This window comes from Heteronotia binoei, chromosome 7 (assembly GCF_032191835.1).
Source record: "Heteronotia binoei isolate CCM8104 ecotype False Entrance Well chromosome 7, APGP_CSIRO_Hbin_v1, whole genome shotgun sequence".
NCBI classification, from domain to species: domain Eukaryota; kingdom Metazoa; phylum Chordata; class Lepidosauria; order Squamata; family Gekkonidae; genus Heteronotia; species Heteronotia binoei.
The window spans coordinates 46,474,906-46,493,315 of record NC_083229.1 but is presented as its reverse complement, the minus strand read 5'-3'; the positions used below and the strand labels follow the sequence as shown (position 1 = coordinate 46,493,315).

At 40.8% G+C, this 18,410-nt stretch overlaps 1 protein-coding gene across 1 annotated transcript in view; it reads left to right on the top strand.

Annotated features, from left to right (window-relative positions):
* The window catches only part of LOC132574713 (carbonic anhydrase 3-like), a 37,253-nt gene extending 26,694 nt beyond the window's left edge, over window positions 1-10,559 (top strand). Inside the window, exons 5-7 of the mRNA XM_060242948.1 lie at window positions 1,677-1,742; window positions 7,524-7,679; window positions 9,104-10,559. Coding sequence (XP_060098931.1) covers window positions 1,677-1,742; window positions 7,524-7,679; window positions 9,104-9,223 — 342 coding nt within the window. The 3' untranslated portion in view covers window positions 9,224-10,559. The remainder of the gene's footprint in view (window positions 1-1,676; window positions 1,743-7,523; window positions 7,680-9,103) is intronic.
* The last annotated feature ends 7,851 nt before the right edge of the window (window positions 10,560-18,410 follow it).

The following is an 18,410-nucleotide window of genomic DNA, read 5'->3' as shown; positions in this document are numbered from 1 at the left end:
TTTCATTTCTTTTCCAAAACTGCACTAACAGAATCCTCGCTGCTTTGTTAACATGAACTATCAAATGCTTCTCAGCTTTCCCTGTTTTTTCCGGCATTAAATTTAGAAGAAAGAGCTCTGACTTAAAAGGAATAACAGTTTTTAGCATTTTTTGGAGTATTTCATGAATTTTCGTCCAATATTCCTTGACTCTCTTACAAGACCACCACACACGGAAGAACATTCCCAAATTATTCTCACACTTCCAGCATTTATTAGACAGCCCTGGGAACATTTTTGCCAACTTTGCTGGGGTCACATACCATCTATATATCATTTTGTAGATATTCTCTTTAAAAGATGTTGACTTAGTAATTTTTATATTTGTTTGCCATATCTGAGACCACTGTGCCAAATGGATTGTATGGCCTATATTCCTAGCCCATTTGACCATTACGTCTTTAACTAGCTTGTCCTGCATTTCCTTCTGGAGGATGTATAGTTTACTAATCTGTTTTACATCAATCTTTAGTAAAGTCCACTGAAATTGGTGGGATATATGGCTATTACAGACATAAGAAATTTCTTACACTGGCATCACACACACACACACACACACACACACACAACATGAATGTTAGACTTAATGCAAATGTTTGATTATTCAGTGGAAGGAGAACATCCAGGAATTTGCAGCTCATACAGTCTGCTCCTGGTATACAGCCTGCTCCAAGAAAATAACTAGTTTTAATATGGTTTAGTGGTTGTAACCTGCCTCTCTTAGTCATGTCACAAATCTGTCCTCTATTATATTCTATTAGATTACTTTCCTTCTACTGAACAGCATGAGCATTCAAGTTCAATTCAGTGTAGTGTTGTGTGGTGGTTATTGTGCTAGGCTATGATCTGGGTGACATAGCTTCATCACTGCCATGGAAGCTGGCTTAGTGACCTTGGGCCATTCACACACACTCAAGCCTAATTAACATCACAGGGCTGCTCTGAGGATAAAATGTAGGCGAGAAGAATGATGTGAGTCACTCTGGGTCTCCACTGAGCTGAAAGGCAGAGTATAAATAAACACATTGAGTTGTTTTCTTTAGCCCATTCAGATGGCAGGAGTATGAAAAACAGAACGTAAGTAGTTTAATGGCAGAATGAGCTGGCCTAGTTTGTGGTATACTGTTGTTCACCCCTCCTATACACAGACACTTTATGGTCCCGATCAGAATTGGGCCCTTGTAGTCCATTTATGGGTAGCAGCCACTGGGGACTGGTAGCTGGAGTGTGGCTGCCAGTCCCTAAGCAGAATATGTGAGAAACATCATGTCTAGTTTGGCCAAAAGTGATGTTTCCCCATGATCTTGTCTTTTACCAGCTCTACCCCTCGGAGGTTCAAAGGCCTCTGAAACTCTAGTACATACACAGAATATAGTAGTAGTTATGTATTCACATTAACTGGAATACCATTAAATGACAGCAAATCAAGTGAAATGAACCATCAAGCAAACCTAGATAGTTTTCATTAATTTTTAAGCCAACTGACTTTTTGTTGTTTTATCAATAGATGTTCTCAGAGTTCACTAATTAAACTGACAGATGGGATGACTGAAGAGCAACTTGTATGTTGGTATCCTTTATAACTTTGAGAAAAATCAGCTTCAACAGCTATTCATTTTGTAATTTCCACATTACAGGTAGGGAAGACTCCCAAGCCAGAAATGAAGAGAATTCTTGAAGAAATTAATGCTATTAAGACAAAGGTAACTAGGAGGATTTTATATTTCTCAATGATGAGATGAATAATATGCTCCCATTACACACCAAGATCATGAATGGCATTTTAATTTCCCTAGCAGGCAAGATGGTAAGTAAAACCTCTGGACTGGTGAGAAGATACTCAAGGACACTTAGTAGATCAGATCTCTGTAGAAGAACAGTTGACAGGTCCCCGTATCCTCTTTTTCTTTCTGAAGAGTGGAGAATGGATTGTGAAGGCCAATGAAAATAAGGCTCATCTGAGGTTAGATTTGGTTCAACAAATGCTGAAGCCATACTGAAAAAAATGTTGAAGCCATGGTAAATGTTGTCTTAAAAAGCATTTCATTTAACCAAAATCCCCAGAAGTTTTTTTTGAGTTAAAACAATTTTATTTAGTAACATATGTTAACAATATCTTATTCCTGCATCATTAATAACTTCTTTTTATCTATCCCATATATTACTTTCTAACCACCCCTCCCCCCGTTACTTGGCCGGTGTTATTACTTATAATACTAATATTAAAAGGTACCCTTAGCTAATAAGATCAAAAGTTTACATCCTTCTTCCTTCTAAGACTTAATCATTATCAAAAATTGTCCAATGTCCTTTTATTTTCCACTCTTCTTCTACATATCTTCTGAACTTTTTCCACTCCATCTTAAAAACTTCTAAGTCATAGTCTCTTAAAATTCTTGTTAATATGTCCATTTCACTTCATGTCATAACTTTTACAATCCAATTCCATTTCTCTGGTATTTTTTCTTGCTTCCACAACTGTGCATATAATGTCCTAGCAGCTGAAAGCAAGTACCAAATTATAGTTCTATCTTCTTTTGGAAATTTTTCAATTTGTAATCCCAACAGAAAAGTCTCTGCAACTTTCTTAAATTCATATTCCAAGATCCTAGAGATTTCTTGTATCATCTGCCAATACTTTTTTGCTCTTTCACAAGTCCACCACATATGGTAGAAAGAACCTTCGTGTTTTTTACATTTCCAACATCTGTCTGGCATCTTATTGTTCATCTTTGCCAACTTTTTAGGAGTCATATACCATCTATACGTCATTTTAAAACAGTTCTCTTTAATACTATGACACATTGAAAGCTCTATAGAGTTCTTCCACAAATATTCCCAAATTTTCATCTGTATTTCTTTATTTACATTAATTGCCCATTTAATCATTTGAGATTTCACTACTTCATCTTCCGTAGACCATTTTAAAAGTAATTTATATAATTTTGAAATTAATTTTTCGTTGTCTCCAAGCAGAACTCTTCCATTTCTGTTTGCTCTTTTCTTATTTCTTCAGTTTTAATATCATTATCCACCAAGCTCTTTATTTGTTGTATTTGGAACCAATCATATTTATTATTCAGATCTTCAGCAGTTTTCAATTCTATTTTGCCACTTTGTATTCTTAATAGTTGATTATATGACAACCACTTTTCTTCACCCATCTCACCTGTTATTTTTATTACTTCTGCTGGCACTATCCATAATGGTTTTCTCTCATCTCCATATTTCTTATATTTCATCCATGTATTTAGCAAATTATTTCTTATATAATGGTGAGAGATAAAACCATCCATCTTTCCCCCCCCCATAATACATATAAGCGTGCCAACCAAATTTATTTCCATGACCTTCCAACGCTAAGAGTTTTTTGTTTAACAGCATCATCCATTCTTTTATCCACACTAAAAAAACTGCTTCATGATATAATTTTAAGTCTGGTAATTGGAATCCACCTCTCTCTTTTGTATCTGTTAAAATTTTCATTTTAATCCTTGGTTTCTCCCTAGCCCACATAAACTCTGAAATTTTTCTTTGCCATCTATTAAATTGTTTACTGTCTTTCACAATCGGGATATTTTGAAACAAATACATTATTCTTGGTAGAATTTTCATTTTAATTGCAGCTATTCTACCCAGCAATAACAAACTAAGTTTATTCCATTTTATCATATCTTCATCCATTTTACGCCATAGCTTCTCATAATTGTTTTTAAACAAATCAATATTCTTCATTGTTATCGCCACACTCAAATATTTTACCTTAGAGGTAACTTCACAACCTGTTAGCTTCTGCAATTCCTTTTCTTAATTTACTTGCATATTTTTACACAGAAGTTTTGATTTTTCTTTATTAATATAAAGTCCTGCCAGTTCTCCATATTCTTGTATTTTAGCTAACAACAAAGGTGTGACTTGTATGGGATTTTCATTTATAAACATTATAATATCTGCAAATGCTCTGTATTTGTAAATAAATCCTTTTACTTTTCATCCTTCTATTTCTTTGTCTTCTTGGATTTGTATCAGTAAGATTTCAAGAGTCATTATAAACAACAGTGGGGAAAGCGGACAACCTTGTCTTGTACGTTTGCTAATTATCATATCTTCTGTAAGATCTGCATTTATACATAACCTTGCACATTGTTCAGTATATATTGCTTTTATCATCCTTATAAAGTTTTCCCCCAGCTCCATTTTCTCCATTACTGCAAACATAAAGTCCCAATTTAAATTATCAAATGCTTTCTCTGCATCCGCAAAGAATAATGCTACTTCCTTTTCTGGATGTCTTTCATAATATTCTACAATATTTACAACAGTTCTAATATTGTCTCTTATTTGCCTTTTGGGGAGAAACCTCGCTTGATCTTCCTTTATAAAATTTGTCAGATGTTGTTTAAGCCATTCTGCCAATATTCTTGTATATATTTTATAGTCATTATTTAATAGTGAAATTGGTCTATAATTTTTTACATTCATGACATCTCTGCCTTCTTTTGGAATCAACGAAATAAGAGCTTCCTTCCATGTATTTGGTATTTCCCCTTTTATTCTTATCATGTTTATCAATTTCTGAAGTCTCGGTATTAACTCCTCTTTGAAGGTTTTAAAAATTTAGCTGTATATCCATCTGGCCCAGGTGCTTTTCCATTTTTCATTGCATTAATCACTGCTTCAATTTCTATTTTTTCAATTGGATCATTCAAAACTTTTCCCATATTTTCTGTTAAGGGTGCTATTTTAATATTTTGTAAATACTCTTCCATCTTTTCTTTCTTTATTTTAACACCCTTAAATAATTTGGCATAATACTTAAATAATTCTCTTTTTATTCCTTCTTGATCTACCACCTCTCTTCCATCCACCACAATTTTATTAATAATTTTGCTTTCTCTCTTTTTCTTCAGTTGCCAGGCCAAAATTTTCCAGGTTTATTTGCTCCCTCGAAAGATTTCTGCTGCAATCTTTTCAGATTCCATTCCAATTCTTTATTTAACAAATGTCTCATTTGTGTTTGTAATATTGTAATCTCCCTCATAATTTTCTTTTTCCCTGGCCTTTTTCTCAGTTTCCCTTTTTTTTCTTTATTTCATTTTGAATGCCCAGCATCTGTTTTTCTTTTGCCCTCTTGTCTTTATTATTCAATGTAATCAATATTCCTCTCATTACTGCTTTATAAGCATCCCACACCTTCTGAAATTCTATATCTTCTTTATCATTTATTTGGAAGAAAGCTTTAGTTTCATTTTTTAGAGATGTCACTATTTCTTTATTCTATAGTAAATCTTCATTTAATCTCCATCTTCTCGACTTTTTAGACAATTTTGTAATCCACATTATTGGGTTATGATCAGCCCCTATTTTAGGTACAATCTCTATTTCCTTTGTTATAAGGCCTAAATCTTTAGTGCCCCACAACATGTCAATTCTGGAAAAAGTTTTATGTCTTGCTGAAAAAAAGGTATAGTCCCACACTTCGGGGTTAAATTTTCTTCATATATCCTCCAAGTTTTCTTGTTTGACCAATTCAAAAAAAGACTGGCAATTTTCCTTCCTTATTATTCCCCGCCCCCAGATCTATCCAGTGTGTTCTTAATTGTTCCATTAAAGTCCCCCATTATCAAAACTTGATCATATGTCACTTCATCAACACTGTAAAAGTTTTATTTAAATTTTAGCCTCCTTGCAATGGCCGCTGATGTTTTTCTATGATATTATAGTCCTAGAGTAGGCTGGCTCCTTCAATGATTTCCCTTTTCTATCCAATGCTTCCTGCTTTTCTTGCCACCAAATCCCATTTTCGCTGGTAAAGAGATCTCATGATACTTGATGTATTTCCTGTGTTAACTGTGGGAGCTGCAAGTCTATGATCATGGGGCTTTTTCTCCAAAACCGCAAGTAGACCAAACAATAAATTCCTTTCCACTTTTTAGCACTGTCCTTTAAATTTACAAAGTCCAAATTTCACCCCTTCTCCCCTTCTTATTCCAAGCTTTCTAGATTTCAATTTTCTACCTTCCCACCTTTATTTTGTTTAACTTTAATTAGTCCCGGAATGAAAGATAGCAATCTGTACCTTTTCTGTAGTTATCCAGATCAACACCGGTCTTGTAAAGCTTTAGATGTTTAGCAATATCAAAGAAGATTAGGATCCTGTCGAGCTTATGTCAAATAAATGACTCTGGAAACTTCTGCAGATGATGAAAATGCAACTTGTCTCCGGACACCCCTCAAAGGAGCCCCCCCCCCCCGGGACTCCCTTTTAGCCAAGGTGAATCTCCTCAAAGTTTCCTGTGCATATCTTGGACTGATCTCTGACTGAGAAAAGTAGGCAGTCGGCATTGAAGTGCCTTCCACTACCCCAAACAAAAGTTCCAGCCTGCTCCCCTTCTGAGAAGCAGTTCAGCTCGGCAGTTTCCAACCCCGGAAGTCCTCAATCCCCAGGAGTTTTTATAGCTCTGCCCAAATTTCTAAAAAAAAAAAAAGTTGGCGAAGTCTTTAAAGGTATTTTCTTTAATCCTCCCATATTTTAGGGCTAACATCTGTTCCCCTCCCCATCAAGTCACAGTTGATTTATGGCAACCCTTTAGGGTTTTCAAAGCAAGAGATGTTCAGAGGTGGTTAGCCATTGCCTGCCTTTGCGTAGCAACCCTGGATTTCCTTGGTACTCTTCCATCCAAGTACTGATTAAATCTGACCCTGCTTAGCTTCATGAGCTCTGATGAGGCTGGGCTATCTGACAAATCATTATTTTTTTGTCTAATTCAGTTGAATCTAAAGACTCAGATCAATGTGAAATACCCCTCAGGACCATAATTAAAGTGAAATTGGGTGACCTGCTAGACATGTTCAGAACACAGAAACTCTGTCCAGAAGGTGATGACCTGTCCTTGAGTGCCAGTTTGGTGAAGTGGTTAAGTGTATGGATTGTTATCTAGGAGAACCAGGTTTGATTTCCCACTCCTCCGCATGCACCTGCTGATGTGACCTTGAGTCAGCCACAAGTCCTCACAGAGCTGTTCCTCTCAAGAGTAGTTTCTTTTAGAGGTCTCTCAGCTCCACCTACCTCACAGGATATGTGTTGTGGGGAGGGAAGGGAAAGGAGATTGAAAGCCACTTTGAGACTCCTTCGGGTAGTGAAGGGCAGGATATAAATTCAATCTCTTCTATAGAGTTTTCCTGTTTACTAGAGAGATGTGACATCACTTCCAAGCCTCCCCAGGAAGTGATATGTTGCTGCTGATACCATCTCCTATGTCTGTGCCCCCCCAGTGATTTGTTTTGTACACCCATTGCCACAAAATGTGTGTGTGTGTGTGTGTGAAAGAGAGAGAGAGAGAGAGAGAGAGAGAGAGAGAGAGAGAGAGAGAGAGAATGCTCTGATTTAAAACAGCTTCCAGGCTTGATGGTGGCATTGATTGTGCTCAACTTCTTCCTTCAACAGTCTGTTACAATTATATTTTTTCTTTTATTTGCTTAAGGGAAAAGAGGCTCCTTTTCAAAATTTTGATCCATCAATTCTTTTCCCTACAAACCGGAGCTATTGGACCTACCAGGGCTCTTTCACCACACCTTCTTGTGAAGAGTGTGTTACCTGGATTATTCTGAAAGAACCTATCATCGCCAGTGAGGATCAGGTAAATACTAGAAATTAACACAACCATCTTGGTTTCCTTATGTATCTATATCAAATAAACTATACATTTTGTTGACAATCTTACGCTCTTCATCAGAATTTTCATCCAAGATCCAATGTTGATTAAATTTGGGCTATTTTTTATAGAAAAAGAAACAATTACAAACAAGAACTGAAGAATTTGCCAGGTTTCAGTTCAGTTCTGTATTTTCATATCTGACCAGTGAAATAAATGCAATTTTCTTAATACATGTCAAAGATCTCTGTTAATAGAGGAACTGAATAAGTGGCTTGAGCGGCAGCCTTTGCCAGCAGGCAGTAGATGAAGAAAATAAGAACAGGGGATAAAGAACATGGTTCTGCCTTGGGCTTTATTGGGATCCAGTCCAGTAGTGGTTTATAGGGCTTATGTTTTCCCATGATCTAGAGTGAGCCCCCCCTCAGCCCTTTGGTTTAACCTGACCTGCCTGCATTATAAAAGATTGCAGGTCATAATTGAGTTTCAGCAGAGCATTGCGTCTTGCCTGCCTCACAGTCAATACTCATTTCTAGATTATCACAGGAGTTAATATCAGATAATGTTTGGAGGGACAATTTGAGAAATCCCTCAAAAAAGACCCTCATTTACAAAATGTTAATCACAGCTTAATTTTTATCTAAAATGTTTTCTAGCAAAATATTACCTGATATTTTTAAAAGATACTGACTGTGGTGAAAATGCCTAGGTAATATTTAATATTTGCTCTGCAAGTAATATCCTGACCTGGATAGTCAGATCTCAGAAGCTAAGCAGAGTCAGTCCTGGTTAGTACTTGGATGGGAGACTACCATAGAAGTCCAGAGTTACTATGCAGAGGCAGGCAATGGGAAACCATCTCTGAATGTCTCTTGCCTTAAGAACCCTACAACATTATCATAAGTCAGCTGTGAGTCGATAGCAAAAAGTGCAAAGAATTGAAAGTACTACAATTCATAGACTGACAAATGAATTCAATGTGGATACAGAATCAATTATTGCTATGTGATCCTGTTAATATTTTCAGCCCACTTCTGAGACGAGCCTCAACAGGTTCAATGGAATTTATTCCTGTAACATAATTTTTGGAGTTTAAGAAGTAGCCTCCTATCTTGTACCGTCCTGGGGCAGCCACCTATGTCTCTCAGAAATTATGCCTCTGTGGGAGAGTCGTGAGTGAATCAACAACAATTTCTGTGTGGATGAGAAGAATATTAGCAAACAAACTCAGTAGTGTATGATTGTAAGAAAGAACCACAAAAGGGTTGCAGTATATCTACGCAATGACTATAACATTTTTCTGAGGAGATTTGTCACTTGTGATTGCTTAGCATCCAGTGATCTCATTACCAGTTTTAGTTAGGCTATGGACTTGACTGTGAAAATACATTCATTTTACTTCTCTGCAGATGGAAAATCTTCGTAGCCTTTCTAGCAAGACTGCAGATGAACCCCACTGCCCTTTGGTGGATAACTGGCGGCCTCTTCAGCCTCTCAATAACAGGATGGTGAGAACTCCATGCCAGTAAAAGCTCCGTTGAAGTTCATGGTCTTCAAAACTCATGTTTAATACTATCTACTGTTGTTCATCAGGATCTGTGTTTCTGAGTCAGAAACTCTGGGCGTTGAAACAGGACCGGTTATTAAATCAGTCTATTCTCTAGAGGGAAGAAAAGATTGTGGGGCAAATTGTATTAAAACAGAGAATCTATGTATGTAATCTTTGTTTATAGCAGAATTTGTATGAATAATTCTGGAGAGGAAAAGGGTCACCCATAATTTGCTTTCAAAGATTAAAGATCTCTCTCTCTCTCTCCCTCACTCACACACACACACAATTAGTTGTTCTCATTTTACTCAAATGTATTTTTCCATCAGTGTAAATGAGGGATATAGGAGCATAGTAAAAATTGTGTTTCTTTATAGTATTCATGTACTATGATGGCATCCATAGAAATCACTGAAATGTACCATTTCAATAATGGAATTGTGACTTAAAAACAAACTCAAATAACTAATTATAGTAAGACATTTGTTCAAATGGTATATAGAATGAATATTTACTTTTATTGTACAAGTGTATGCATTGTATAAGTTTCAACTTTAAAACAATTTCATGCTGTGTGATCTGAAATTATAGAAATCTTTCAAACTGAATATGTAGCTAATAATTAGTCAAGATCTTGTATAATGCAGTAAATTGTATAAAATCATGGCTGTTCTACAAATTCCTGTAAAGATGTATCAAACAGACTGTTGATTGAGGAAAATCCCTTAATGTTACACTTGTACTGTGCCAGAGAAGACTGTGCATTTATCCAAGGCTGCTAATAGAAATGGGTTGAAATTTTGATGGGGAAACCATTTCACTTTTTAAATACTTGGATGAATTTTGAAATGGGAATTTTTTTTTAATAAATTCGTACTTTAAATGCCACCATTACGATTTTTGAAATAGACTTTTTGTATCTCTTTTTTCCATTATGTTTCAGTCAATAATTTACAGATGATAGAATACACTCTGTTCCAATTTTAACATGTTTGTATTGTTATCAGATTTCAAAAAAATAATAAAAACCAAGAATTGGTATCTGTGTAGTTCTAAAATTATAGTTTTTACATCTGAAAACATAGTTTCTTTGTTCCAAAACATGAAAGGCATTTTCAAAACTTTTAATGAAAATAAATAACAGGCTTTTTACCACCTGAAGTTGTTAATATTTACCAAGGTATTTTCTAGTGGTTATTTTTTCTTTTTTGCATTTATCTTATGCTTTGTAGTAGGAACAACTAAGATAGCATGGCATAATGGCAATATATTGGCTTTTGTAAAAGAATAAATATTAATAAATCTTATTATTCTGAGAAGCAGAATTTTCCAGACATTTTTCTAATGCAAACTATTATTTTATATTAGATGACTGAAGAATGATATAAAGAAAGTTCTCTCTGAACCTGAACAATTCGGAAGTAAAGATTTTAAATATCCCTCATAAAAATAAAAAGCCCCGTGGTGCAGAGTGTTAAAGCGTAGATGACTGGGGAAGGCAATGGCAAACCACCCCGTACAGTCTACCATGAAAACATTGTGAAAGCAACATCACCACAGAATCGGAAATGACTGGTGCTTGCACAGGGGACCTTTCCTTTCCTTTTCCATAAAATGAAGAGAGCTAGCTGCATTAGTCAAGTGTAATAAAATCCCAAATGATCCTGTCGTGAATTAAGAGTGACAAATATATTGCCATGTGGGTAGAGTTCCCTAGGTAAGATGCTCATCTCCTGTTGAGCAAGTAAATAAATACAGGTAAATAAGTACAGTCCTAGCAGCTACACCATGAATGTCAGATGTTGGGATGCAGGGAAGGAAGGAAGGAAGGAAGGAAGGAAGGAAGGAAGGAAGGAAGGAAGGAAGGAAGGAAGGAAGGAAGGAAGGAAGGAAGGAAGGAAAGCAACTTTAACTTTAAATGCATTCTCCAAGCTGTCGGCTGGCTTGGAGAAGTGATTTAAAGAGAGAAATGCCTTCTGCAAGCCAGCCACATGTGGCTCCTGTGCTACAGTTTGGCCACCCCTTAGCTACTCCCTTCTAGGACAATTAACTTCAATGGATTTAAGAGGGTGGAACTCTGTTTAGGACAGGGTTGCCAATCCCCAGGTGGGGGCAGGGGATCCCCCGGTTTGGAGGCCCTCCCCCCACTTCAGGGTCGTCAGAAAGCGGGGGGAGGGGAGGGAAATGTCTGCTGGGAACTCTGTTATTTCCTAGGGAGATTTATTCCTACAAAAAATCATGGAGAATTGATCTGCGGGTATCTGGGGCTCGGGGAGGGGCTGTTTTTTGAGGTAGAGACACTGAATTTTCTGTATAGCATCTAGTGCCTCTCCCCAAAATACCCCCTAAGTTTCAAAAAGATTGGACCAGGGGGTCCAATTCTATGAGCCTCAAAAGAAGGTGCCCCTATCCTTCATTATTTCCTATGGAAGGAAGGCATTGAAAAGGTGTGCCGTCCCTTTAAATGTGATGGACAGAACTCCCTTTGGAGTTCAATTATCCTTGTCACAGCCTTGATCTTGGCTCCACCCCCAAAGTCTCCTGGCTCCACCCCCAAAGTCTCCTGGCTCCACCCCCAAAGTCCCCAGATATTTCTTGAATTGGACTTGGCAACCCTATTAGGACTACATGGAAAATATACATATGCAAAGGGGGTAAAGTTACAAAGTGAAGCTCAAAGCCCAATGAAAACGAATTTGGGAGGGGTAGGGCGGGGTTTGTCATTCATATTTTCTAAAACAAAAACGTCCAGTCTTAAAATCATTTTCTGAACTCTTACTCAAATGCCCTGGTCCACCGACGGGGCAAGACGATGGGTCACGCGGACGCCTTCAGTCGCCTTCCGCTGCCCTCCATGGATCCGGACCCAGCCCCAGCCCACCATGTGATGCTCATTGAAACACTACCGGAGAGATCCCTACACACCATTGAGATAGCGAGGGCCATGGGGCGGGACAAAATACTCACGTGGGTTCTCGACTGGGTGGGGAGGGGATGGCCCGAGGGAAAACAGGCCTAAGAATTCAGGGCATTCACATCTCGCAGGGAAGAACTCTCCTCGCACAAGGGGTGTCTTCTCTGGGGAAGCAGGGTGATAGTCCCCACCCCCCCATTGCAGAAACAAGTGCTGGAGGCCCTACACGAGACTCATCCCGGGATTGTACGGATGAAGGCCCTAGCACGCAGTTATGTATGGTGGCCGGGAATGGACGAAGAGATCGAGGGGTGGGTTCGAAGGTGCCAAGCCTGCCAGGAGTCCCGGCCCGAACCGCCCAGTGCCTCGGTCCACCGCTGGGAAGCCAATAGGAGGCCGTGGTCTAAATTACATATTGACTTTGCGGGGCCATTTCAGGGCCAAACATTCTTCATTCTGGTGGACGCTTACACCAAGTGGTTGGAAGTTATCCTGGTAGCCTCCACCTCAATGGCGGCGGCGGTCCTAGCATTGCACAGGGTCCTTTGCACACATGGGATTCCTGACACCATCGTCTCGGATAATGGGATCATGTTCACCTCCCGGGAATTCCGGAAGTTCTTGCAGAGATACCTAATAAAACACATACGGTCCACCCCCTTCCATCCAGCCACCAACGGCCAAGCAGAGTGGATGGTACGCACCACTAAGGCCCTGGGACGCATAGTACAGGGGGACTGGGACCATCGCCTGGCTGCCTTCCTATATGACAATAGAATCACCCCCAACCCAGTCACAGGGGTGAGCCCAGCAGAGTTATTAATGGGAAGGAAGCTGCTCACAAGGCTGGACTGGTTGCATCCTGACTGGGCCACCGATCTCCGCAGCTCTCCCGAGATCAGGGAAGCAGCTAGGGGGTTCTTTCCAGGGGATCCGGTATATGCAAGGAACTACACTAGTGGCCCCGAGTGGGTAGCTGGTCAGGTTCTTTGCGTGACAGGGTCCCGCCACTACGATGTCTCAACGGAGGGGGCCAAATTCTGCGGAGGCATATAGATCAGATGCGCCACCGCACTTTGCCGGAAGAGCCAGCTGCAGTACGGGACGAGGAGGAACCAGCAGCCGCACCACCGCTGAGAGCTACCCCGCCCCTGCCAACCGCTCCGACCGATCAGGCAGAAGGGCCACACCGGAACAGGGGTGAAACCCCAAGAGTAGGGACACCAGAAGAGCAGCAGGGCGCAGACAACCATAGGCCGGCGTTACTCCCAAGCGGGGAAACCGCCGCCCCATCCGCCGCAGCAGCCGCGGCCCCGGTGACTGCTCCTACTCCACAAGTAACCCCAAGGAGGTCGACCAGGGAATGCAAGGCCCCTGCTTACTTGCAAGACTATGTGTCCTGAACTAGGGGGAGGGAGTGTTATGTCTTGAAACATAAGCTGATGTACCACATGGCGATCGCTACAGAGGCGACCCCATGGGTCCCCGGATGTAGCTCGCCAGACGCCCCGCCCATCAAGATCTGTGGTGGGAAGTTTGACTGACCAGGATTGGACTGGTCAGACGGGGGCAGTTCCGGGTAATGTATATAAGCGGGGCCCACGTGTTCCCTCTCTTGTAATGTACCACTGAATAAAGCATGTTGCCTTCAAACCGTCTCGCAACTCAGTACATTACAGCCTCCTAAAAACCTTTTGTACCTATCTTGGAAGTAAGAAAACATATACATCTATGACTTGTATACTTCATCCCTTGAGCTCACAACCTGAGTTCGATTCTGGCGGAAGCTGGCCCAAGGTTGACTCAGCCTTCCATCCTTCCGAGTTTGGTAAAACGAGTACCCAGATTGCTGAGGGGGGGGGGAGTGTAAAAGACTGGGGAAGGCAAACCACCCCGTAAAAAGTCTGCCATGACAATGTAAAAGCAACGTCACCCCAGAGTCGGAAACGACTGGTGCTTGCACAGGGGACCTTTCCTTTCCTGGAAGTAAGAAAACATATACATGTATGACTTGTAAATTGCCTTGAGCTATGAGGAAAGGCTGAATATAAGTATTTTAATACATACCAGTGAACCAAAAATTCTGGGTTCCATTGTTAGACTCTGCTTTCTGGTTCTCTGTGTTCAGTCTGGACTAGGTGTGTTCAAACTGCAGCTCAGGAGTCACATGTGGCTCTTTCACACATATTGTGCCCATTGGCTGACTTGGAAAAGGCATTTCTCTCTTTCAAGAAGTTCTCCAAGCCAAGTTTACTGGTGGCTTGAAGAATGCATTTAAAGTTGCTTTCTTTCCACTTCTCCTTCCCTCCTCCCTTCTCCATCTATTCGCCTGCCTGCCTTGTAACTTTCAAACATCTGATTTTCATGTCTTGTGGCTCTCAAACATCTGACGTTTATTCTATGTGGCTCTTACTTAAGTAAGTTTGGCCATTCCTGTTCTGGACTAAGGTTGCCAACTGCTTTGGAAATTAAAAAATCCTGTTCTTTTAATATTAGTCTGAACTGCAGCAAATACCAGATGATGTTATTCATCTTTGCTCCATGTCATGAAAATCTTCTGCTGTCCAGTTCCACATATTAAACCTCTATTAAAGGGAAGCCCCTATTCTGGGCTATCTCATAGGCTCTCCTACATACAGCTCCAATTACAGAACATGCAGAGCTTAATAGTGGGCAGTAGTAAATGCCTACCCCCCACACCCATGCCCAGCCACAGGGGGAAAAAATTAAGATAAAGAAAAAGAAAAAGCATTCCACACAAGGCAACTTTATTTCTATTGATAGATGATACATATGATACACAGATGTCAAGTGTACATTCAGTAAGAGCCTTGTGCTGAGGGCTTGCCAATAGGACTGGAGAAAAATTCCTTTCCCTTTAATAGAGAATGTGTGCAAATGAGCAGCTGGAGCTTTTTATAGCATGGAAGTAAATAACATTTCATTCTCTATTAAAGGGATACAATTTTTTTTTTCTCCCAGACTGCTGGCAGCCCTCCTTGTACCTGATGGCCAGCAGCTACCTCCTTAATGTTAGGTTTGATTTCTGTTTGCTGCATGTGGGGTTTGGGGGAGAATTCTAGGATCTGGGATTTTATCCTCAAGGTGGAGTAAATACTATAAAACAATTCTGTGCTTGATGTCAGAAGTGGAGATCAGAGGCGGCCTACATTCCCCAAAGACCCCACATTTACCCTCAATATTCAGATCATCCCCAGGTTCCCATATTTCTCCTGTTAATAATCAATGATGCAAGGCAGCCCTAGGCCAAGTAAAGTGAGATAAAAGAGACATTTTAAGAATAAGAATATGTTTTTCTCACTCACAACTATGTAACTAACGCCTGTCACATAACAGCTGGTATTGAGGAGCAAGGCTTTTCGGCCAGAGGAGGGGTAAGTTTGAATCCCAGTGGAATTTTTCAGTCATGGTTTGTTCTAAGCATACTTCATCCCTTAGAATAAAGTAATCAAGGCCGCGGTCACACTCACCATTAAATCCATCCCTAACCCGTCGCTATTATACCCCACAGCTTTTTTACAATGAATTTCCTGATCAGACATCCCTCCATCCTTCAGTTCTAAGCAGCGTTGGTCCTGTCGCTGGTTGATCAGAGGTCTCAACCAGACCTCATTTTTTGAGATGGCATTCCACACTCGCACAAGCGCAGTACGTGGGATATTGTGCTTGGCTTAAAAAAAAAAAGTTCCAGAAAAGGTGGGCAATCTGCCCCCCCCCCCCCATTTAAACACCCAGAAAGGAAGGGGAAGCCCAGGAGCTCTCTTTGCTGTCTCTCCGCCTGGCGGGGAGACAGCAAAGGTAGGTGATCTTCCTCCCCCGCCCCCATTTAAACACCCCACCATGGTGTTTAAATGGGGGGGCATAGCTGTCTCTCTGCATGGTGGGGAGACAGCAAAGGTGGGAGATCTTCCCCCCCTTTAAACACCTCGCCGTGGTGTTTAAATGGGGGGGGAGCATGGCAACTCTCTTTGCTGTCTCTCCACCTGGCGGGGAGACAGCAAAGGTGGGTGATCTTCCTCCTCCCTCCATTTAAACACCTCGACGTGGTGTTTATATGGGGGGGAGCACGGCGACTCTCTTTGCTGTCTCTCCGCCTGGTGGGGAGACAGCAAAGGTGGGTGATCTTCATCCCCTCCCCATTTAAACACCCCGATGTGGTGTTTAAATGGGGGGTAGCACGGCAACTCTCTTTGCTGTCTCTCCGCCTGGCGGGGAGACGACAAAGATGGATCATCTTCCTCCCCTGGCAGGGAGACAGCAAAGGTGGGTGATCTGCCTCCCCCCCCCCATTTAGGAAAGGTCCCCTGTGCAAACACCAGTCGTTTTCGACTCTGGGGTGATGCTGCTTTCACAAAGTTTTCATGGCAGACCTTTTACGGGGTGGTTTGCCATTCCCTTCCCCAGTCATCTATACTCCCCCCCCCCCCCAGCAAGCTGGATACATATTTTACGGACCTCGAAAGGTTGGAAGGCTGAGTCAACAATTGCTGGCGCAATGATATCATTTGGAGTGGGTTCTCGGAGGGAAGCAGATGTGCGCTTGTGATGAGTCAGCTACAATGGAGCATTCAAACATAGAAAGTACGCGCGGGAGTTGTCGGAAGCATTCTTATTCCGGATTTAATGTACTATTTAAAAAGTCCGCGTCTCAGTCATGGCAGTTTGGGACATGAACGAGCCAATGACCATTACCAGATGCTGATGTTTGGACAACCACATCAAATCCGACATGCATCTGGCTTTCATCCATGCCCATCTTGTCAGTTTAATGTGCGTCTGACCTCGGCCCAAGACTGTTAACACAGCCATTTTAACAGCATGCCAACTGAACCCAGTAAGAGGCAGTATCTTTGCTTCAGTGTTAGATAATTTAACATGCATTTTACTTAGTTTAGTTATATGTTAATTAATATAATAGCATAGAGAACACAAGAGCAGGCACACTGGATCTCCCCCCTAAGAAGGCCTATAAGCAGCGAGCCCTCAGGTCCTTCCTGTAATATCCCAGCCAGCACTGCTATTCAGAGACTTAGAAGAAGAAGAAGAAGATATTGGATTTATATCCCGCCCTCCACTCCGAAGAGTCTCAGAGCGGCTCACAATCTCCTTTACCTTCCTCCCCCACAACAAACACCCTGTGAGGTGGGTGGGGCTGGAGAGGGCTCTCACAGCTGCTGCCCTTTCAAGGACAACCTCTGCCAGAGCTATGGCTGACCCAAGGCCATTCCAGCAGGTGCAAGTGGAGGAGTGGGGAATCAAACCCGGTTCTCCCAGATAAGAGTCTGCACACTTAACCACTACACCAAACTGGCTCTTAATGTCTTTGGGTTATAGAAATGTACTGAATTGATAGCGGTCTTTAAAAGTTGAAATCCATTCCTCTTGCCTGAAGAAAACACAGATCCTTGTTTGAAGCAAAACCACTGGTTGTTCAAAGCCAGTGAAAGGTATCATCATTCTTCTGTTGATAAAACTCCTACCAGCAGTAATGAGTCAGGATTGTTCCCTAGCAGTCCAATCCTGTGTTTTCTTGGCAATAAATCATACTCATTTGACAGAATTTCCTCACTCAAAAGTTAGGATAAGATATCAGGCTTTATTCTCAAGGATCAGTCTCTTTACTGACAATGTATAACCTCGATTTTCTCTCAATATTTTCCATAATGTTAGTTTCATGCCCATTTTTAAATCCATGTTTGGAAATGAGCCAAGTTGCTTGCAAAAGTGTTTGGCATTTTATACGATGAAGTGAATGTACTGCCTTGCACCTCAATATAGGTGAGTTTAATCACAAATCCCCTGATGTATGACGTCAGTTAAATAAATGCCAATGTGATTGTGGCATGGGTGTTGCAAAGCGAAAAACACACTTTATCCACTCTGCCTTTTTTGTACTATAAATCTTCGACAACGTGTCTGTCAGCAACAACAGAATACCTTTTGGATTTTGTGGGTGATATCAGTGTATCCTATATTGAACAATGCAAAGCACAATCACATTTATCTTAGTGCCCTCAAAGACAATCAAAGCATGGTGGGATAATCACATCAAACAGGCATCCTATTGAACATACAAAGAGAGCAACATGAGAGACGGACAGTGAATTTCAATTGAGGGTTTAGCCACTGAGGCTTGATAATGGGTAATCAAATAAAGATTACTTTTTTTCAATCACATAATGGAAAGAAAAAGATCCCACATCCAGATAACACGGGCCATTTCATCAAAAAG